The following is a 23,573-nucleotide window of genomic DNA, read 5'->3' on the forward strand; positions in this document are numbered from 1 at the left end:
CAGTTGGACCGAGCCCACAACCCAGGCATGTGCCCTTGACCGGAACCGAATCTGGGATTCTTCGGTCCGCAGGCCAACGCTCTATCCACTGAGCCAAACCGGCCAGGGCTAAGCTTAATTTTTTTTTTAATGAAAAAGCATTTCTGGTTGCCCAGCTCTTGGGGTAGGCTTTACAGAGTGGCCTTTCCCAAGGGATACAGGGATCTGTCTCAGTGGAATGGATGGATGGATGGGATGGATGGATGGCCCTGGTGAGCGCAAAGCTCTGGGAAGCAAAGCTCTGGGAAGGAAATCTCGGGGCAGGCATCACCTCTGCTAGCAGCTCCCTCCTTTCCCTAATCCCCCTGCCTCCCCTTCTGCAGGGTTTTAATTAACTGTGTTTAATCTTCCCCGGGAAGCGGGCTGCCCTGCTGGGTTTTCTGTTCCAGCCCAGCCAAGGACAAGTAACATTCTGGGAAGGCACATTAGAACCTCCCTGAAACTCTTGTCTCTGCTTTCTGGGAAGGTGGGAGGGTGCCGGGGCGACCCAGAAAGCAAGGGTTAATCTGGGCCCTGCCCTTGAAACACCCTGGCCCTCCTTTGTGGAGGAGCTGCTTAAATCCTCCTGGATTGAATGTTATGCAAATAACTCCAGAGAATGCATTTTTAAAAAGGCGCCTGGAGGTGAAATAAAACAAAAACAAGTGCCCTAAACTATTAGCAGAAGTATTTTATGCCAGAAGTATTTTTAGTGACACCCCCCCCCCCCCCCCCGCCTCAGAGCTTACTGTTGTTTTCTTGTTCCATTATTAAATCAGCCTTTTCCCATTTTAATAATGATGGAGGAGTTGATAACCCTTGGGACTCTCTACCCCACTGAGATTCAGATTCTTTCAAACCCGGGTGAGGCCCAAATTTGCATTTTTAACAAGCACCTAATGTGGCCTCTGAGAAATAGATTTAAATTTAAATGGTACCCCGGAGAGGGGATTTAAGGTCACTGTGCAGAGTCCCAAGCAGTTTTATTTTTTACGTTGGCATTTAACCCCCCCCCCCACCCCCCGTGGTCAATCATTAATGATCTCTGTTTCATTTACCCTATCTGAGTGAATGCATCTGAGTTGTTACATTTGTTTATCATCAGATGCCCTGATTTAAGCAGCCCTTGATAATAATACAGGACTTAACATTATTTGGTGTTTCTCCATCTTTAAGCCAAAACTTGGTAGACTTGTAGCCACCCCTTCCTCTGAGCCACCTTTGAAAAGGGGTCCAGGAGAGGGACATTATGTTTCTGAGATACTACTTACTACTGCACAGTCCCAGGGTTCTCCAACCTTAATGACACAGGGATGAAAATCCAAGTTAGTCACGTAAATGAAGGCAAGGCGTTTTATTTGGCCTGCACTGGAGTGAAACTCCCTGCAGTCATTGCACGCAGAACTCTGCTCCACACACATAAAAGCAGCTGGAACTAGGTTAGCTGCTCTGGGACTGGACACTGGTGCCAACTTCTCTGTCCACACAGTTGCCTATGTCTGGGTCTTTAGCTGCTGGTCTCCCTGCCAGTTGGCGTCACCTGTTAGCTGTAGGGCAGCCACCTGGAGGCCTTCCAGTTACCTGTCTGTAAGGCATGAAGCCCTCCTGGCCCCTGGGAAGTTTTGGGAGGACCTGGGGGCAGCTCCTTAGGAGGGAGGAAAGGTAGGCATCCCTCTGATTGCCGGGGGGGGGGGGGGGGGGATGGATATGATTGTAGCCCCTCAAAAACAAAACAACAAAATCCCCAGACCTTACTCGCCCACTTGGATAGTGTAGAATTCATTTTGGTTAAGAAACAATCCTTTTAGAGCTATTTTATTCTACCCTGGAGAATTGTGTACGAGCCATGGCCAGTGTGGCTCAGTTGGTTGGAGCGTTGTCCTACACAGCCAAGAGGTCCCGGGTTCAAGTCCCCAGATGGGGCACCTTCTGGGAGGCAACCGATCAACGTTTCACTCTCACATCGATGTTTCTCTCCCACTCCCTCCCTCTCTCTCTAAAATTAATAAAAACACATCCTCTGGTGGGATTTAAAAAATTTATTTAAAAACAAAACAAAACACTGTGCACTATATCCCAGTATTATTTTTATCATCCCCATGCTTCCTTGAAAGCGTAGAAGTGGGTAAATACGCTTCTTTTTTCTTCCCTGTAAGTCCTCTGATGTCATTTCATTTAAACTCCAGTGGCAAAGGCCACCTTGAATTAATCTACCTCCCCTTCTCCCCAGCAGCCTTTGACAAATGAAAGGGGAATGTTCAAATGGGACTCATCTTCCCCAGGTGTCCCTTTCACTTGAAGATTGTATTAAAACAGCTGCTACTGTGCTATGAAGGAGGAGTACAATAATTTTAAGCCAGGGCTGCCATTCGCTGTCCAGGGTGACACGTGGGAGATAATGGGCTCATACCCTGCTCCTGATGCAGAACTAACCCACAAAAACCCCCACAAAGATGTAGGAATCCCTAGGAGCCCTGGCCAACTGCTCTCATCATGGTGTTCCAGGATGTCCCCAAGCCTTCACCTGCCTGAGCAGCTCCTGCTACCCCCACAGGCAGCAGCCTCCCTCTTTCCCTCCCTCCCTCTTTTCTTTTCCCCCTTCATCCTCTTTTCAGTCCTGCCTGTACCGTAAAGCAGGTAGCACTCGTGTAAATCAATTTGTGTGCCTTTTGCACACTCCAGCAGCTCTGTAGGGAGTTAGTCGTTCAGGGTTACTTACTCACAGATACAAACTTTGCATAAAAGCTGTGGGCACTAGATAACTGAGCATAATAGGAGATTATAAGCCAGTTGTGCCGATTGTAGGTTAATAATGTTAACTGGTCCAGCCCTGTGAGAGAATCAAGTGCCTTGGGGGGGGGTCTTTCATGAGGTTTTAGTGTTAAATTGCATATTCAGTCATGTGACCTGGGCAGTACTTCAGTTTCCGCCATCTGTAACATGGTGACCCGCCCTATGGTTCCTTAGGTTGTGCTTTTTAAATATGACGATTTAGGGGGCATTCAGCTCACTACCTAACTTACTGCATCAACGGCAAGCATACGCGGTGTATCTCCGGGCTTAGCATTGTGCCGTGTTGTGTTGAATGCAGCCCCGTCCTCCTGTGACAAATAAATGTGCTGACGGCGAAGAGGTCTGCCCCCTCCCCCTCTGGCCTCTGCGGCTTGGCTCCGGTTGCCCTTCATGGAGCTCTGTTCATTTTAATTGCGAGAGCACACATTGTAGAAGTACAGCTGACTCTCAGACAACCCTGAGGTTAGGGGCACTGACCGCCCCCATGCAGTCAAACCCACGCATAACTTTTGACTCCCTCAAAGCTAATAATCTGTTGACCAGGAAGCCTGACCCAGTAAGATAAAACAGGTGATCAACACACAAATTTTTGTATAGTCTATGTATTACATACTGTATTCTTACCGTAAAGCAGGAGGAGAGAGTGTTACTGAGAAAATCCGTAAGAGAAAATACACTTAACAGTACTATAAATATTTGTTGAAAAGGTCCACGTATAGGTGGACCTGCCCAGTTTAAACCCGTGTGGTTCAAGGGTCCGCTGTAATGTGTCCGGGTGTTCTTTCTACCAGAGTGTCAAAGAGCACAGCATCACTCCCTGCTACGTGACCTTGTGCAAGTTAAAGTTAGTTCATCTCTCTTTGCCTTGGTTTCCTTATTTGTTAAAAAGGGATAATGATAGGCGCATTCTACACAAAGCTAAGCTGTGCGTTCTGGCAGGCCGACACCCCAGGGTAGGGTGCATCGCTCCCTGCCTTCTTGGTTCTGCAGGGCATAGGAATCCTGACAAGGGCGTTCCACAAGGATCTGGCCCATAAACTCTTATCATTGTCTTTCCAGAAGTCAGCTGGTCTTCTATCCCTGATTCCCTGGAGGGATGGGGGCCTGAGTCATCTGGTCATGGGGTTGTTGGAAGGGCCCCTCCAAAGAAACAAGGAGATTGTTTTTGCTAATGGTTTGCTGCCTCGTCATCACATTTCTGAAGATGGCTCCTTTTCGTGCTCCTTTTGGGAAACTAGGCTCAAAAATATATATTACTTCGTTCATGAGCAGGCGTCCGAGATTAGTTGCCAGACAAATTTTAAATGCCCCTGCCCTCTTCATTTTTGCCGCCCTTACCCTTGGCCCCTAGTCCTGGCTGTGTGAACCTGGGGCAGTAGCCAAGTTGAGGTGGACCCAGTGGAGATGTAGCTGGGACTCAAGTTTGCAAGAAAACCCAGAAAGCCAGGCAAGCCTTCTGTGGCTCCATCACCCAGCAGTGGATGGGTCGCTGCCCAACATGGGATCCATAGCCCCAACCACAGTCAGTGAGCTCCCTGCAGCCATAGTGTCTGGGGGTGGGTAAGGGTTAAGATGCTGCTCAGAAAGTTTTCAAGGACTCTCCTGTTTTATGAAATGGATCTTGGGGACCCTAACCCTGAGAGGTCAGGGGGGCCTTAAGTATAGAGCTAGATGGGCATGATAACTGCAATTTAAACGCCATGGGTTAGAAAATGGGCCTCCGTTTGGATGGACAAGGTCAGAAGGAACTGGATCTTGTGCGTGTGTGGGGGGCAGGGGGGGGGCGGGCAGCCATGAAACCTTGGTTAAACATCCTTTTTCCGTGGGGAAGGCAGAGCCAAGTCCTCTTTACCCGCCTAAGATTATAAACCTGGCATTGTGATTCCCTCAACCCTCACTCCCTACCGATTTGTAAACACCTGCATTTGAGGCCCACATTTTAATCCTTATTCCTATGTTAACCCATGCTGCCTGTTTTACCAGATAAACCTGCCTCTTTCCCCTTCACTTATTTTGGCTGGTGGAAGTGACAGAGTTGGAGTGCATTGACTGTGGATTTTAACTTAAAAAAAGGGGGGGTGATGGTGGACCAGAAAGGTGTGCACACACAAATTGAAGGTGGCTCCCCCTAGCTTATACGATTTTGTGGCTTAAAGCATTCTTGGGATGCCTTCAGTTACTTTTTTAAAGCAAGATAGAGTCATCTGGTACCATCCATTTTGAAAAGTGGAACAGAGCAGGCCCCCCCCCAGCCTGGATGGTTTCCCAATTGAGCCCCTGTGGCTGAGACCCTTGGTGGTTGGTGAAGTCTTCCAGTCTCTGTATCTGCTTCTTGGGGGATGAGGTAGGTAATGGGGCAGAAAGGTGTTGAGGCAGTTCTGAGCTTGTTTAAATGCCAGCCCTGTGGCAAATCTGGGATTTGTATTGGAGAATGTAGTGATTAGAGAGTGGAATTTGCATCAGTAATTAGGCGTACAAATTTTTTTGCCTGTGGTTCCCTAGGAGGCATTGGGGAGGGAAGAAAAGCTAAGAGGAAAATTGTTTTCCAAAGGATTTTTTTGTAAGGCATTCGCCTCCCCCCTCCTCTTGTGTTTTGACCCGTTTATGTACTTTCAGAGTGTTGATGTCATAGCATTTCAAAGGGATATTGTATGCCTTTAACTGGTAACTTCTTTTAAGTAGGCCTAAACTATCCCCATCTCTATTAATGATCAGCGGGTTCCCTCCGGTAATGGAAATTGTCATAGAGTGTCGGAGTCATCCAGATGACTGGAGTCATTCTCCCTCCTGTTTAGTTCTGGACCCCCTTTGGCAACAACCGGAATGTAATTGGCAAATAAAAATAACCGCTAAGGACAATGAGCTGGTGTAGATTAAAGATCTTTGGATTTCAAAAAATGTGTTCGAAGATGAAATCCTGAGAATGGGTTAAGGGGGGAAACCCTGCCATCTACACTATCTGTTGACCTATTAGTGGGGTTTTTTTGTAGGGAAGCCATTCCCTGCCCCATCCGCCTGCCTGTTTCTCTTGTGGGATTAATCATTTCCTTTTGACCTTGCGCTCTGCCCCTAACATGTTGCATTGATCAAATCCCGAAATCTCAAGTCATTTCTCCTCCCCCACCACCCAACCCCATCAAATTAGAAGTCCTTAGGTGCGAGTGGGAGAGAGGTTTTAATAGAAAAAGTATTTATCAAACTACACAAAATGAATGTTTAAAACAATCCTCTCTACCTTTCTGTGTGTGTGTGTGTGTGTGTGTGTGTGTGTGTGTGTTTTAAGCACTTTTGTTAATGGGCCATTATAAAAGCTTCCTTTCCCAAAACGTGACTGGAAATGTCACTAGTTCAACTCCTATATTTTAAAACCTTCTTGATCATGTTTCTTGGGGGGAATGGGGAAAGTTTGTTTATTTTTGATAAATGTTAGATTTCCGTTCCCTCCCCACCCCCACTCAGACTTTTAAAAAAATCCTAAATGGATCCTGAAATTTAAATTTCTGCTTAGAATTACCTGGAGGATTACAATTGGTAATAAGATGACTCCAATTAGTAATAATGCTGAATACAATTAACAGAAAGAGCTGAATCAACAGTAAGCAAATGCAGACTCCACTTTGATTGTATGCCTTCCTCCTTCAGGGAATTCACTCAACTCAAACACAAAGTTTTTCAAAGTCTCTTGGTGTTAAAATCTTCACCTTTTATTCCAATCAGTGCTGGCTGATACTGGAGGTGGCACCTTTGAGAGGGATGGGGAAATTCTGGTTTAAATTAATTAAATCTTATGTGACAATCAGAAAACGTAATTTGGGGAACCGTAAGGATTTCAGGGTGGCAAAATGGGAAGCGGGGGGGGGGGGGTCGTCTTGAAGAGTGAATCAAAATTGCAAAAAGGGGAAAAGAAAGAAGGGAAGGCTGATTTGACCAGTCAGACACAGGGAAGGAATTTTCTGCCCACTTCCTGCTTGCAAGAAGCTCTTCAGTGGGGGGAGAGAATATGCCTGGACCCAACCCTCTTTCTGGAGCCTGCTTGCGGGAACTTGTAAGAACAAAGGTTCTGTATTGGACCAGCTGCCATCTTGGACCCATCTATTATACTATTGGCTCTAAGCCTTGGACTAAATTGATCACAGATCCCCTGGGAGGAGGGTAGCCTTTTGGATTGTGGGGCCATGAGTGAAATTAGGGACAGGGACAGTGTTGTGGCCTAAATTGGAGCCCCTGGGGGCACATCCTGGAGAAGGACATTGAGAGCTGTGTTCCTTCCCTCTGATCAGAGGGGGTGGGGGGGAGACGGGAGGCAGATAAATAGGTTTTTCCAGCCTCACCACGTGTCCACTGCTGGGTTATGCCTGAGGGGGTTGTATAGAAATGTGCGGTATTAGGAGCCCACATGAGTGGTTGGAATACATGCAGTGTAAGGGGGTAAGAGGCTCCTTAAGAACTAGGAGGAGGAGGGTGGGGGCCCCCAGAGGCCAGCACTTAGGAGCAGAGGCCCAAAATAAGATGAGAACATTTGGCCAGAGGTTTTAGCATACTAAGTTCATGTTCTAGTGCCCTGGGAATGTGCTGTTAAAAGTCACACGTGTTCAACTCAACGAGTTTATTCTCAACCTGTAGGTAGGCAGTGGGGAATCATCGAGGGTTGTGGAGTTTGGGAGTTGTGAGGGGTCAAAAAAAATCAATTGGAGGACGTTTGCAATAATTGTTGTCACACAGATAAAACCGCCTACCCACAGATTACAAAATCCTAGCCGGGTAGAGGGACGCAGAGGTGAGTATTTCAAGGTGGTGGTGGAGGGAGTGTTGCTGTTAGTAGAGCCAGCAAAGGCCAGTGGTTTCTACACCGACTCTGGAGCCGATCCTGCCACTTTCTACTTGTGTCCTTGGGCAAGTTACTGTCTGTGCCTCCATGTCTTCTGTAAAATGAGGATAATAGCAGCTACCTCAAGGCTGTGAGGAGGATTAAACCAGTTAATATGCAAAGCCACCTGCCTTGGGGCCTGATTCTAGTAAACTTAATGTTTGCCATTAAATTCCTTCTGGGCCTGACAGAGCTTGGGTAATGGACCTCCTCCAGGGAGAGCCCCTGTGCTTCATTGAGGCCCACCAGGTATGCCCTATATCAGTGATGGCGAACCTGTGACACACGTGTCAGAGGTGACACGCAAACTCATTTTTTTTTTGTTGATTTTTCTTTGTTAAATGGCATTTAAATATATAAAACAGATATCAAAAATGTAAGTCTTTGTTTTACTATGTTTGCAAATATCAAAAAATTTCTGTATGTGACACGGCACCAGAGTTAAGTTAGGGTTTTTCAAAATGCTGACACGCCGAGCTCAAAAGGTTCGCCATCACTGCCCTACATGGAAATTTACAAAATACTAAAGATTGCATTGCTGGTCATCCTAACTAAGAGATAACGATTAACAGTTTTATATGCATCATATTTTGCTTTTATCTAGTGTTGTTATTTATTTAGTATAAACACATGTGTAGCTTATCTTAGCAAATATTTTAGGAATGTGTAGGGAATAGTAAAGTATTTGCAACTTTATGAAGTCCCAAGTTACTACAGAAACACATCCCAGTTGGGTGTGAAAAGTACACAATATATTCGAGGATATCCAAGCCACACCCAGGCATCCCTCTTACAGATTTGGTTAGCAAGAAATACTTGTACCTATTTTTTCCCCCTTTACACAAACAGTAGCATTCTTCGTACATTACTCCTTGCTTTTTCCATAATCATTTTGTAGATCATTCCACGGGTCCAGAGCCACTCATTCTTTCGTGGGGTACCCAGTAATCAATCTATTTAACAGTTATTTAGCCAGCCCCCTATTGATGGACATTTAGTTTGCCTCCCATCTTAAACACGGTGCCATAAATCATCGGTCTTTTCAAGGAAGTGCCTCATTCCTAGCTGGGTGGCTTGAACATAGAGAGATAATATCCTGTCACTTGTAAAGGTTCTTGTTTACTGGAGAAAAGGGACGCCCTTTCTTTTTCCTGAGAAAACATGGAGGTTGAAGCATTTCCTGAGATCACATTGGGCCGGTGGTGATTAAAGAGATTAGAGCTCTGGACCACGGACGTGTCCCATCTGGAGTTTGGTTTGTCCAAAGTGTGTGGGAGAGACAGTGGCTTAGGGGAGATGCCCGTGGAAAGACAGGCCTCTTAGGCTTGGCCCTCCCTTAGAAGCTTACTGGGGATTTACACTCCCCCCTTCCCATTTAATGGTTTTGTTTTCCACCACATTCCATGGGTGGTTATTTCTGGAGAACCATCTGGTTGATAGATACAGTCTCAGGCACGGAAAGGATGCTTCCACGCTTGCTTCGTGGGCTGTTGAGGCTCTGAGAGGTTGACATCAGCTCCTGGAGTTTGGGAATCTGAATTTTCCCCTGGCTTTCCCTCCGTGGCTGCTGCCTGACCAAGGCTCTGGAATTGAATTCATGAATCGACTTTCTTTTTTTAATTTTAATTTTATTTTTTAAAAAAATATATTTTATTGATTTTTTTACAGAGAGGAAGGGGGAGAGAGATAAAGAGTTAGAAACACCGATGAGAGAGAAACATCGATCAGCCGCCTCCTGCACATCTCCTACTGGGGATATGCCCGCAACCCAGGCACATGCCCTTGACCGGAATCGAACCTGGGACCTTTCAGTCCGCAGGCTGACGCTCTATCCACTGAGCCAAACCGGTTTTGGCTTTTTTAAAATATATTTTATTGATTTCTCACAGAGAGGAAGGCAGAGGGATAGAGAGTTGGAAACATCGATGAGAGAGAAACATGGATCAGCTGCCCCCTGCACACCTCCTACTGAGGATGTGCCCACAACCAAGGTACATGCCCTTGACCGGAATCGAACCTGGGACCCTTCAGTCCACAGGCCGACGCTCCATCCACTGAGCCAAACCGGCTAGGGCAGGGCTTAATTTTTATTTATTTATTTATTTTTATTTTTTTAATATATTCCATTGATTTTTTACAGAGAGGAAGGGAGAGAGATAGAGAGTTAGAAACATCGATCAGCTGCCTCCTGCACATCTCCCACCGGGGATATGCCCGCAACCAAGGTACATGCCCTTGACCGGAATCGAACCTGGGACCTTTCAGTCCGCAGGCCAACGCTCTATCCACTGAGCCAAACCGGTTTCGGCTAATTTTTATTTTTATTTATTTTAGAGAGGCAGGGGGAGAGAAACATCAATGATGAGAGTCATTGATTGGTTGCCTCCTGCACGCTTCCTTCTGGGGATCGAGCCCACAAAGCTGGGCATGTGCCCTTGATTGGAATCAAACCTGGGACACTTCAGTCTGCATGCCGACACTCTATCCACTTGAGCCAAACCGGCTAGGGCCAGGAATCAAGTTTTGATGGAATTAGACATGGGCAGGAGAGCTAGGAAGGAATCTTGAATATCCTACACCTTCCTGAAAGAGGAAAGGCTTAGTCAGCATTATCTGCCTGAGGAGAACCTAGCCCCCAGCTGCTATACTGCGAAAAGCTGTTTTATCTTTTTTAAGTAGATAAAAAAAGATGTTTTTCTCATGATTCTGTAGGTGGACAGGACTCAGCCCTGAGAGAGTCTTTTGTCCTATTTGTTACTGGAATAGCTTTTATCATAATTTGACTAGGCAAGGCAAGCTGTAAAATCAGTCCAGATTCAAGGGAAGGGGAACAGACCACACATTTTTTGTTCGTTTGTTTGTTTGTTTGTTTGTTTGTTTGTTTTTTATTGATTTCAGAGAGGAAGGAGAGGGGAGAGAGATAGAAACATCAATGATGAGAGAGAGAATCACTGATTGGCTGCCTCCTGCACACCCCTTACTGGGGATCGAGCCTGCAACCTGGGCATGTGCCCTTGACCGGAATCAAACCTGGGACCCTTGTCCCGGAATAAAAAGGTTCAGGGATGGTGGTTGGGGGAACACAAGCAAAGGTGCAAAGGTTCTGGCTAAGGGGGAGAGAGGAAGAAGGATGAGCTCATAGGGACACATGATTTAACAGGGGAGGGAAGGGATGCTGAGCATCAGGGGACTGTCCCATCTGAGCCACGTACATCCGGACCTTTCACCTCACCTATTCCTATTTATACTCTCGTCCTGCAGTCATACTTCTCTTCCTCCAGGAAGTCTGCTGAGATGAACGTCTCAGGCCCAGCACTTTCTGATTCTCTTCCCCCAATCCTGAAATGGCAGCCTTTCGGTGACCCCTCCTACTGGACTGTATCCTCTTCGAGGGCAAGGGCACAGGGCCGAGCATGGTGCAATGCGTGTATTGGGCAATCCTGTTAAAAATAAAGTGACATTTGTTGTTGGAGGCTAAAAGAGGCTGATCTGACTGGTCATGAGTTGGAGGGGCAGAGGCACTGTGGCCCCACAGGAAGTGGGAGACTACGGGGCAGAGGTTGTCATCCAGTACACTTTCCCGCTATGTATGGACTCCCTCGACATTCTTTTCAGTGGGCACACAGCCCCAGAGAACGCTGGTCCAGAGGCAGCTGGAGTGGCTTTACAGCCGTTGTCACATCTGCCTGGCATCTAGCCTGCAAGCGTGTCCCTGGAGTTTAAGTTGCCCTCCACTCACCACGCCGGAACCCTTGGGCAGGGCACCACCCCTCTACTTTCTGTTACAACTGGCCAACCTTTGGATTTCCTGCACTTAAGAATTCTTCACCACCACCCTCTAAAACAGTGATGTGAACCTGTGACACTCGAACTCATTTTTTTGGTTGATTTTTCTTTGTTAGATGGCATTTAAATATATAAAATAAATATCAAAATATAACTCTTTGTTTTACTATGGTCGCAAATATCAAAAAATTTCTATATGTGACACGGCACCAGAGTTAAGTTAGGGTTTTCCAAAATGCTGACACGCCGAGCTCAAAAGGTTCGCCATCACTGCACTAGGAGATGAACTGTATTATCCCCATTTCATGAGTAGACACAGAGCTCAGCCCACGTGCCCAAACAAGCGGGGGGAGGAAGTGGCCCACATCGCTGTTTCAAGCACAGATTTTTCAACTCCTCAACACAAGGCTGTGCTTGGTCTCTTTCTGCGTCTAGACGACTGGAACAGTCACTGTAATCTCTGTCCTCGCAACACCACCCAGGTACCATATTTATGCCCCTGCTCGGGCGCTATCTCCTGGCTTCTCCATTTCCCGCCTGGCCCATGAGCTTCCAGCTAAATTCCCTCTAGTCCGGCTCCAGATTCTTCCCCTACACTTGGTTGGGCTCAAAGTCATTCCTTTTACTTGGATTTGTAAGTCTTCTTTCTACCTTGTTCCCTCTTTTATTCCAGTCTTAGAAGACACCTGCCCATCCCCGGGCTTGGTGACCACGGTAAATTGCAGGAAGTTCTATATTTTCTGGAGGGCAGATTTTCCTGTCTGCTTCTGCCCTCGTGTATTTTGGTTAATCCCCCATTTGTCTTACCGATCCTCTCCAGCAGGTTTCCAAAACCGCCATATTTGAGAGTGAGCAAGGGTGCTGTCAATAATTACCCCCTGACGGCCCCAGCACACTGCACCTCCCCAGTCTGACCAACCAAGACCAGAAACGTCTTGAGTTGTTTTTTAATCGCGCAAGGTCCTTTGCTCAGAGCCTTAAATCCAGTGTAAATAGTTTTTTAAAAAGAAGGAGAAAAAAAAATAGCAGTCAACACAGCACACTTGATAAGGGTGTTGTGGCCTTGGAGACACTGAGTGCAGGCTGAGTATAAGAGCTGAAGCTACAGCATGAAGTTGACCACCCAGGAGGGAACTATTGGGAGAGCCAGGTGGCTCCCCACAGCTGGCCAAAAAGTGGCCAGGCCAGTGCCTCTTGGAGGGAAAGCCCTTTGAGTTTAAGGTGCAGTGGGATCAATGTTGCAGAAGGACAACAACAAAAAAAGAAGAAGCAGCAAGCCACATGAGGTCAGAATTTCAAAACCCACCTTATTTGAGGCTTTGTCACAGTCAAATATTTCTATTTCGCCTGACTTGTAGCTTTTTCCTGGTTTAGGTGCTAGCCAAAGTAAGGGTGAATTTTTTTTTTTTTTTTAATTAACACAGGGCCAGATGAAGCAAGTGTGGAATTTTAGGACCAAGCAGAGAGAGACCTGATCACCTTTATTTTCCTCCTGAAACTTTAGATGACGTGACTCTATAATGTGATTTTTTTCTCCTACCCCTATCAAGTTTGGCTTCTCTTATCTTTTTGAGTTGATCCTTGAGTATCTGCTTGGGTGCTGATGAAGCTCTGTAGAAGATGGGAGTCGGTGGGGGTGGTGGTCCTGATTTCATTACCTGCCGAGGCAGGGTCAGCAGGCCGCCCATTGAGTTCTGATGTACAGTATGAAGAGATGCCTCACTTTTTCATCTGTTGGAACGAAGTGGGATTTCTGAGAAAGCTCCCTATCTGAGAGTTGGAAATGATTACTTCTCATCACCATCGTTTTCTTATTAGAGGGAATAAATAAACCATGTATGATGAATGGTCCGGGGGAACGCAGGCTTCTTAAAGAGGCATTCGACTCCCATGCTTTTGTCTGCCCTGTCCCCAAACGTCGACCTTTGTTTTCGGGTCGTATCTTATTACTAGTTAGTTGGCATTTTTCTTTGCCTGAGATCCCGCTGGCCTGGGTGTGGGGGTTCCCTGACTCCTTGCCAGATCCGGCTGTAATTAGTGCTCCTTTAAGACCACAGCTGTTAAGAGCTGTGTTGCACTTGTGGGAAGAGGGATGGGCGAACTCCCAGGGACTGGGGCTGCGTTTCAGGCTTTAGCTGGGCCCGGAGACAGTTCCTGATTGTCTGGTTTGGCAGCTGAATTGATCCTTTGCAGTTGGTGGGGTTTATCCCGGTTTGTCCCTTGTGATTCCAGAACAGGTTGGGCCCTTCCTCCCCAGGTCACATCACTTAAGATTGGAATGCGGCTTTTCTACCACCCAGTTCTTTTCTCGGCTGGACCAGTTTCTACTGGTTTGCCTAGGCGTCTTGTCCCACCCTTTGTTGAGTTTGGTTTCTGTTTCCCACACCCTTCTTTTTTTTAAAAAAAAAAGGGGGGGGGGGCTTTAGAAAACTGCCAATTGTGCTTAATCCGAGATGTCTTGCTTAGTATTAGTGTCTTGTTGCCCTATTATCCCCACCCTACCTACGCCCTACCTACCTAGGACCCTAGGGCCCTGCTAGGTCTGATTCTCTCCAGTGTGCATTTTTCTCTGGGGTGGGGCGAGGAGGGGTAAGACCCACCCTGTTAACTGCCCCCCCCCCTTCGTGGAACAGCCGCGGGGCTCCTATTCCTCCGGGGACTCCCCGGGAGGGTGACAGGTGACTCTTTAAAAGCTAGTCTCCAAGTCTGACTCAGTGACTCTGGCCGGTGGTGTCCCTTTGGCATTTGTGGGTGGGAGAGGGGGTGGAATTAGGTTTCCTGTTGTTGGAGTAGAGGAATGTGATCATTTTAAACTAATTGCCTAACACACCATTGGCTTGAAGAGGGTTTAAAAAAGAAATCCATGTCTTGATAAGACCAAGGCCTTTCCTTTTTGCTGCCAGCTGTTGCCCTAGAGATTTGCTTGGAAGCCCCCTCTGCTCTTGCTCATTCTGCCTTTTACTCAACCGAGGAGACTTGTTGAAAAGGCTCTGCTGATTTCCTTGGGAAAGAGGAGGTGCTGTCAGGAGTGTGTCTGTTCTCTATGTTGAATGCGCTCCTCGATGGGGGCAGTTTGAGGAGTGCCGGGGCTTGGCCACAAATCCCCAGGCTTCACAGGCGCACACTGCCCCTGCCCCAGCCCCCCGCCGAGGAGTGGGCACTTGGTGGCCTTGAGAATTCACAGAGGCCATCGACGGCGCCCTTGATTGGTCCCCTTCCCAGTTTAAATAAGTCCTGCCTGTGAACAAGATTTCTACAGCAATAAATACTTGGTTAACCTCTGGATTTGCAGGCAGCGCTTGGGAAGGTAACCTGCTCTTAAAATTGTCAACGGATGTGACAGTGTATGTAAACTTGGGCCACCTGGAAGGCCAGAGCGGGGCCCTTCTCGCCCAAGGCAGAGGGCAACTGCTAACATGGAAGATCCGCTGCTTGAGAGTGGAACTTGCTGGGATGGGGAGAGAAAAGAAAATTTTTTTATTGTGTTACATTGGAGAGAGAAAACACGGCTAGAAATGTTTTTAAAGCTTTTTTTTTTTTTTTGGGTGGGTGGGGGGTGCCCTGCTGGTGTGGCTCAGGGGCTGAGCATGGATCTATGAACCAGGAGGTCACTGTTCGATTCCCGGTCAGGGTATATGTCCAGGTTTTGGGCTTGATTCCCAGTGGGGGATGGGCTGCGGGGGAGGTAGCTGATCAATGATGTCTCTCATCATTGATGTTTCTAGCTCTCTCTCCCCCTTCCTCTCTGAAATTAATAAAAAGATATTTAAAACATTTTTTTTGTTATTCTCCTTATCAGTGTCTTTTATTTCTGCTTCCTTCTCAAGACAGTTTTCCCCAGGTGTGAGTGCCTTCCCTTGCTTAAATCCACCTGTGCACATCATCGCCCCCACACAGGCAATTGAAACCCCTTTTGCTACTTTCGAGAGTGAAAAGGTTTCAGGTGCACAATGTTGCCCACTGTTTAAGAGGTGAGTGAGGACTGAGTTACACGGCCACCTACAGAGTCTCGCCATTTTTTTTTAATTTTTTTTTTAAGCAGCCTCCCAGCACCACCGACGCTTGTCCAGAACAGAACAGATTAAACCTCTATGCCTTGCTTTCGTGACCTCAGAGGCAACAGGAAAACTAGGTATCTGTGTCAAACATCTATCTTTTCGGGTACTGTTTAAAAATCTATAATTTCCGTGGGCAGTGAGCTCAGTGTTGGAACAAATCTCAATTTTATTTGCTGCTGGAAGCTGCATGGGCCCCTCATTAGTACATCAGAGGTCAGATGCATGCAGGGGCGGCAGCTGGGACACTAATGATTTCATACGGCTTTGTATGACCGCCGGCCGCCCGCAGTGCTGTAAATCGGACGCGGCTCTAATTTTTTCCCCCCCCCAAAACCTCCAGGGAGTTGGTCCGAGACCTGCCTCTTGGGAGATAGAACTTAAGATAATATTTACAGTGGAGGGCAAAGGAGAAGTACTGCCTAATGGGAGCATTGTGGGAAGAATGGTAGCAACCTATTTGAAGTAAATCACATCTGGCCATTGGAGTAGCTCATTTATGGGCTCAACGAGTATTTATTAGGTCTTTAGCTAGGAAGAGTGCCATGCCAAGGCTAGGCTCCAAACTTCACCCCATCAACAGTAGGTCGTCCCCTCCCTCCCCCCTTTCTACAATTTTTTTTTTAAAAATCCTCACCTGAAGGTACGTTTTTAAATTGATTTTGAGAGAGAGAGAAAGAAACTGGCATTGATTCCTGTGTGGGCCTTCCCTAGGGATTGAACCTGTAATCTGGGTTTGTGCCCTGACTGGGAATCGAACCCGCAACCTTTTGGTGTATGGCACAACACTCCAACCAACTGAGCTTACCTGGCCAGGGCCCCCTCACTCTTTTTTAAAGATACTATTTTAAAAAATTTAAAAAAAAAAAAAAAGATTGTAAATTTGCAATTTGAGTCTTGACAATTATATATAAATCTGTGTACCCATCAAGATATTAGGACATTTCCATCACTCCAGAACAGTTCCTTTGAGTGCCCTCTAGTCACTCCTGTTTTTACCTGCAACTTCTCTGCTCCCCCCACCTCTGATTAGTTTTGCCTTCATATAAATGGAATTAAGCAGTCTGTTATTTTTTATCCTGGCTTTTCCCACCAAGCATATGCCTTTGAGATTTTTCTGCATGATTTCACCAGTCCGTGAATTCATTTTCATTGCTGAAAAATAGTTATTTTGTGTAGGTATACCAAACCTGCTTTTCTGGTGTGGAAATTTTTAATTCCTAAACTGGAAGAATGTTTTAAACACCCAGTTTTATTTAAGGAAATAATTCATTTGCTAAAAAGTAACGTTCGGTAGGCAGTAATCCAAAACACAATTCTGGCATGTTCCACGCGCCACTCAGTGGGGTCATAACTGGGATCAGTTGCAGGAAACCCCGAGTGCATGTGTGTCTTTTGGCCACTGTGGGCCAGTGTTAGCTGTTAGCGCCTGCCTTCAAGAAATGTGCGTGAGCCCTGGCCGGTTTGGCTCGGTGGTTGGGGCGTGGGACAGCCCTCCGAAAGATCTCAGGTTCCATTCCCAGTCTGTGGCACTGCAGGAGGCAACCAATCGATGTCATCATTGGTGCTTCTCTCTCTGTGTCCCCTCCTTAACACTCTCTTAAAAAATCAATGGAAAAATATCCTCAGGTGAGGATTAACAACAACATCAACAAAAATGTGAGTGAGACCTGCTGGCCTTGGTGGGCACCGGCCAGGCCATGGGTGGGCCTCGGGCTGCATATGGTGGGACAGAGATAAGAGGCTCCAGCCTGAAGATCAGAATCACTGGAGGGAGGGAGCTGCTGCAGGTTGGCTTCCCCAGAGGCAGGCACTGGGGCCTGGATAGTAAACTTGTTTATCAGCAGCAGTGAAAGGCAGGGAAGGAAGCAGATGCTGACCCAACAAGGCTCTCTCAGTGCCAGTAAAATGGAATGAGCTAGACGCGTACCTCTGTATGACACGGTATTTATACTTTAAAGACTAGATGTTTCTTCTATGACTTCACAAAGGCTCTGTCTTCTGCCCAAATCCCCCTGCCCCTTTCCACCTCCACCTCTGCCCTTTGCTCACCTGGTTGGTGTGTTTCTCTTGTCCAGTTAAACTAACTGCTGCTCCTTGAGTAGGGTCGAGCCTGCAATCAGTTTACATGTCCTTGACCGGAATCGAGCCCAGGACCCTTCAGTCTCTGGGCTGACGCTCTATCCACTGAGCAAAACCGGCTTGGGCACCACCAGGTACTCTTGATTCTTTCTGTTGCTTGATGAGGCCTGGTAATGAATTTTACTTATTTAGCTAGCTGGCCAGGCAGGTAGTTAATATGTGCCCTTGGGATCGGATGTACTTCGAAATGTCTGATTCTAGAAGTTTTGAGGCACATCTGTACATGCATCTATTAGTAACAACGCCACAAAATAATGAGTATTAGTGTTGCTTCAGAGAGCTCACAGTCAGTGGTAAAAATCATAAAATCATTTTCAGGTTTTGCTGTCCAATAGCTTACAGTCTTCAGGTTTGGGACAGTCGTCTCCTTAGTTGCTGCAGCAGCCACGACTGAGGATGCAAAACCAGGCCTGCCTTTCTGCCGCTCCTCTTCTGAGCGGTTCCTTCGCCCCCCAGTCCCATCATTGGCCGTCTCGCCTGGCGTCCCCCTGCTGGCTTTTTGGGTCTTGTTGGGAACAGGAACAGGCACTTGCTAACCTGTGTTCCATGGAGGGAGGTTGAGCTGACTTGAAGTTATTGAATTCAAGAATCCTTACTAACCACACTTGACAAGTAGATGTTTCCCCCGATACATCAAGTGACGTAGCAATGGGAAATATTGCCAAGTTGAAAATTTTGGGTTGTATAAAGAACAGGGATAGTCCCTGCAGCATTGCTTGTGATTAAAAAAAATAAAATAAAAAAATTGGGACTTGCTCCCGTCCATAGGTACTAATGAGCAATTAAATAAGTATGGTTACATTCACAGATGACATATCATGCAGCCATTCTTAAGGCAGGCAGCTTGACCCAGGACACTCTCCAAGTTTAATATGGTTAAGTGAAAAAAGAAAAAAGTCGACTGTCTTATAAAAATACGAATGTGTAGAATATAGCATATTTTGGATGGTTATGTAAATTGGGATATTTAAAACTATTTGCACTTATGTGTCTTTGTGTGTTAAAAACACAGGGAGTGCCCTATCTAAGGTTTTTCAGACACTCCCCTTCCCCACACAAGAAATAATTTGTCCTCAGCCCAGCTCTGCTATTTTGAGCTGGTGGTGATTGTGCTGGAAAAAGGGTCCAGATTTCTTTTTCCCCCTCTTTCCACGGGTTGGGGGTTGGGGGGGGGGGTTGGGGGTGGGGGCGGGGCACAGCAGCAGCACGCGGCCAGGGAGACAGGAGGAGCCCTTGCCTCGGGTTTGGACTCGGTATTCAGTGTACGTTCCATAAATCAAGTAAAGCTTGGTTTTGATGTTATTGAATAGACTTCGCTTTGTGGCTGGACTTCACTCCTTACTTAGCTTTGTGGCTGGACTTCACTCCTTGAACTTGGCTTACCCACTTTTAAAGAGGAGAGCCTGCCCAGTGGCACACACTGATAAGGCTTCTGGTTGTCACCAGTCATTCTTCATTCACTCCGTTTCTATCGTGGGAAACTTAAGGAGAAGCCCTTTTGGGTGGGTGGGGACCTCTTTCTGTCTAAGCCGGAGTTTGTGGGAGGCCAGATGTCGTCCCCAGTCATTTTAAGCGATGTTAGGGGGGAAAAAAAAATCTCCAAGGTAACTTTAACAGCGGTCCATAGATTGTGTTTCATTTGTGGGGTATTTTGCCTACGAGAGGCCCGTCCTCCGTCCGCTGTGCTTGCATTCTTCACTGATGGGGGCAGTTGTGTTTGAAACTAGAAGCTCGTTCTTACAGATGTGCGGGGTGGACGAATTCCTTGTTGGATCGCAGGTATTGGAAAAAGTAGGTTGTGTAAAGTGCACGCGCGCGCACACACACACACAGTCTTATTCGTTAACAAAGCACTTTATTTAAGCTCTGGCTAAGGTAAACCTGCCTACTTGGTATTTTTATTTATTTATTTTTTCTTTAACCTCCCCCTTCCTCTCCTGCAGGGCCCGCATTCCTAGGTCTTTGTCTCTGCCTGGTATTTTAGAAATTTTGGGAGAGGAAGGCAGTGGGTGGGGCCTCCTGGAAGCTGGGGGCAGGGAAGAGGGTGGTCACTTGCGAGGTCAGAGGTCGAGCCTGCTCCATTCAGCTGGGGCAGCCAGATTGTCGCCATGCAGGGGCGGGAGGAGGTGGGGGTGGGGGCGTGTCTGTGCATCTGCCCGGGAAGCCCCAAACAGGCAGCCCCAGGCCCTGGAATTCCTCCCACCAGAGGCCTGCTCCTCTCCCCTCCCCACCCCCCCCACCCCCTTCCTGGAGCCATAGTTCATGGCCTCTGCTACATATCTGGCCTTGGACCCTCCACACAGCCCTTTCTTTGGAAGACGTGGGTTTCCCAGTTTGCTCTGTTAAAATATCTTGCAGCTGATTCAGAGAATTGCACCCATGTACACATCCTTACCTATGGATCGTGTTTCACAGGCTCTGAAATGGTGGGTTTTCGACCTTAGAAATTTCAAGCAGATGAGATGCAGAGCTTCTAAACGGAGTGCGAAATCTTCCCCAAAGTTCTACTCCCAACTTTTTATTAGAGCATTTATATAATTGATCACATTTTCAGTATTTGGGACAATATGTGTTGTTGTTTTTAAAGTCAGTGATTTATTAATTACAAGTACCATGCGGCTATGGTTCTACTCACCCACAGCTTTTTATGACCAACTGGCTGGGTGCTCCCCACGCCCAGTCTCAGCATGGCCTAGAGCTGCATCCATCTCATGTGAAATGATGCCAGGTGGGATTGCATCCAGGGACCCGGGACCCCCTTTGTCCATCTTGGGGGTTCCAGCCTGCACATGTGAGGGGCCTGGTGCCAGGGCCTTCGGGCATCCCGCTCCTTCCACCCTCTGACCAGGATTTCTTTTCTGGCCACTTCACCTGCAGAATTCTTCAACACCTCTCACTTGTCGGATTCACCAGGTTCCAATTTTCACAAACCTCTAAAACCCAGAAAAATCCCCTTAATTCCTGGCAGTTGCACAACTGGCACCTGGAGCCTGGCTTCTTGCTTTGGCCCAGATTATTATTTCCAAGCCTCTTGGTTTCTGAGGTTGAGACCCTAGAGACAGGGTTCTTGGGTAGAAGAGGTCTCCTGAGGTACCTAGTCAGACTGGCTAGCTTGTCCCATGACCAGGTGTAGTGCCAGGCTCAGGTGAACAGCCTAAGGTTCTTTGTCACTCAACTAACTACCTGTGCAGACAGATGAGCTGTCTCCCACACAGCTGGTCAGTCCACACAGCTGTCGGACAACAGGCTGGTCCTGAGAAGAGGTAGAGAAGATTGCTAACTGTGGGCAGGAGACAGAAGGCTGGCCAGCATGCCTCATTCTAATTTAAAAGGAACCTTCTGATGGGAGGTTTTTACACTTGCCATTAGCATAGGGTTGATTCCTTTCTTCCCACGACAAATGGAGGGAGCAAAGGGGGAGCAAAGTGGCTGAAACCTGTGGGTGAATTGCTTTAGCATCACATCATTAAAAAGAAGAAAAAAAAAAGACCCCGGGAATTTCCCCAAAATGCATCCAGTGTAGCATCTTGTGGTGAGTATTTAAGGTGAGATAGAGAATTTTGGGTTTGCCAGATTAGAAGGTGAGTTCATCTCCACATGGTGGACCTGCCTTTTTTGAGAGTGATTGGTCTCGAAGAAGGCCAATTGCCAACACTTGGTTTTCAGTCTACCATGGCTCCTGAACGGCATCTCGCTGGATGGCAAAAATGGTCGAAGACTATGAACCTGACCACGTTCTCCCTCCTGTAATGTAAACTCCATAAAACATGCCACGTCAGAGCCATTTCTTCAAAGTAGGAACGGAAGATCCTAAATCTTTGCCTCCAACCCAGAGCGGAGCAGGCCTGTTGACTGGGCTGAGCCGCTTGGGAGAGCCTTTCCTAGTGGGTATGCTCCATGCCAAGACCTGATGGGTTAATACACGGACCTGGAAAAGGAGAGGAACAGCATTCTCACTGTTTGCCTCAGGGCTCCCACTAACCCTTTCTCCCTCCTTATCGCTGTCTCCCTGTCTCTGCTTCTCAGCCTGGACGAGCTCTGGAACCCCTTTTACCTCCAGGAGACCTAGCAAGGTGCTGTGGGCTCTGCATGAGGGGGCCAGTACCAGGCACCAGGTTGGAAGCAACTCTTTAGAAGTCTCCGGTCACACACAGTAGTACAGTGTACAGATGGCGTGTTGTACAGTTGTGCACCTGAAACCTGTATCATTTTGGTAACCCGTGTCACTGCAATGAATTCAATTTAAAAAAAAAAAAAAAAGAGCCTTAGGTTGGCCTCCTTACTCTGCCCTTGCTAGCTGTGTGGCCTTAAGCACCTCACAACCTCTTGTCTTCACCTGGAGATGAAGTGCATGGTGCACTGTGTATGTGAGAGAACCCCCTTGGACACCACTCTCCTGCCTCCTGTTGCGTGTTGGCTGGCTTTGCTTCACACCCAAGTGAACCAGAGGCAAATTTAAGCCCTGCTCTTGAAAGCAATCCAGCAAACATTTACAGAGAGCCGTGCTAAGTGCCCTGCTCTGTGGAGGGATACGAGACTGGCCCAGTTTCTGAGCCAAAGAGCTGTCGCTCTTGAGAGCTCCTCATTTATCAGCAGGTGGAGGTGGTGCCAGCCCTTCCTCTCCCTCCCTCCCAGCATGCTGGGCCCCAGGGAAATACAGAACATCGGCTCTCTCAGCATGGGCTGCCTCCCCGGGTCAACTCCTTGGGACAACTTGGCAGGAAGAAGAAAGACAAGAAGCTGGCTGACCTTACCCCACTAGCTTTTTGCCTTCCTTTCAGGAGCTTAAGCCCTTAGCTTGCTTGAGTGCCTGGGGAGCCGTGTTCTGCATGTTGTGCTAACCTCCGTGACGGGGAGGGTGGCCAGCAACCTGTGGTGTGAGGCTGATGGATAGTGGCCTAACCTTGCTTCACATGCCCAGCGGCAGGGGTGGCGAGAGAAAATTTCTGGTGTGTGCTTTCTTTTGGGCTACCAATCTCGGGTCAGGAACACATCGTCTTCGAATATTTCTGGGTAATTAAATCTAAGATACAGGGAAATATTATTGCCTGTGAAGTGTCTCAGTTATGTTTCTGAATGAAACTGGAGTGGAATGATGGTTGTCTTTCTTTTGACCGGGTTGGGTGGGGAGAAGAACAAGTTGGGCTCACAGTTGACTACACTTCTCCCTGCCCTTGTAGGGTGTGTGCTAGGTTATTGGGAGGGGAGAGGCTGGGAGCCTGGGAGCCAGAGCCCCTGTTGCTGTCCTTTCTGTCCCCAGGCCTGCGGCTCTCATTCATGCCTGTCCCCTCTCTCGTCTCCAGGTGCTGCACCTGTACTGTGACACTTGCTCGGTGCCCATCTGTCGTGAGTGTACAATGGGCCGGCACGGGGGCCACAGCTTCATCTACCTCCAGGAGGCACTGCAGGACTCCCGGGCACTCACCATCCAGCTGCTGGCTGACGCCCAGCAGGGCCGCCAGGCGATCCAGGTCAGTCCTTCCTTCACCTACTTCCTTGTGCATAAAACCTTTCCCACTACCTTTTAGATGGCGTGTGTAGATTACTGGGCAGACGCCAGTGTGTGGGGGCCTTGGTGGAACAATGACCCAAGTGAGCTCATGTGATATCCATGCAGCAATAATCCCTGGGGCTGGGGCACAGGGGTGGGGACCACCTTGAAGTCTTGTGCAGATTAGGATGTGGCCAAAGTTAATGGCTGGTCTAGGCTTGTTCCATATACTTATCCTGGGCCCCTATCACCTCATCTGTCTGTTTCCCATCCAGCCCCTCCCCAGTTCCAGATGGACTACACAGAAGGCCTGGGAGCTTGATGCTTTTCAGATAGAGACCTTTGCTATTCAGATTTATTTATTTATAGGTGAGAAAGAAGCGAATATGGGCACTTTCCCATAAGGTTCAGAGTCTCAAAA

General features: G+C 47.6%; 1 protein-coding gene across 1 annotated transcript in view; it reads left to right on the top strand.

Moving 5' to 3' along the window:
- Positions 1 to 23,573, top strand: part of TRIM71 (tripartite motif containing 71) — a 65,521-nt gene that overhangs the window by 22,225 nt on the left and 19,723 nt on the right. Inside the window, exon 2 of the mRNA XM_036332867.1 lies at positions 22,965 to 23,132. Within this exon, the coding sequence (XP_036188760.1) occupies positions 22,965 to 23,132 (168 nt within the window). The remainder of the gene's footprint in view (positions 1 to 22,964; positions 23,133 to 23,573) is intronic.

The sequence above is a fragment of the Myotis myotis genome, unplaced genomic scaffold (assembly GCF_014108235.1).
Source record: "Myotis myotis isolate mMyoMyo1 unplaced genomic scaffold, mMyoMyo1.p scaffold_m19_p_13, whole genome shotgun sequence".
NCBI lineage: Eukaryota > Metazoa > Chordata > Mammalia > Chiroptera > Vespertilionidae > Myotis > Myotis myotis.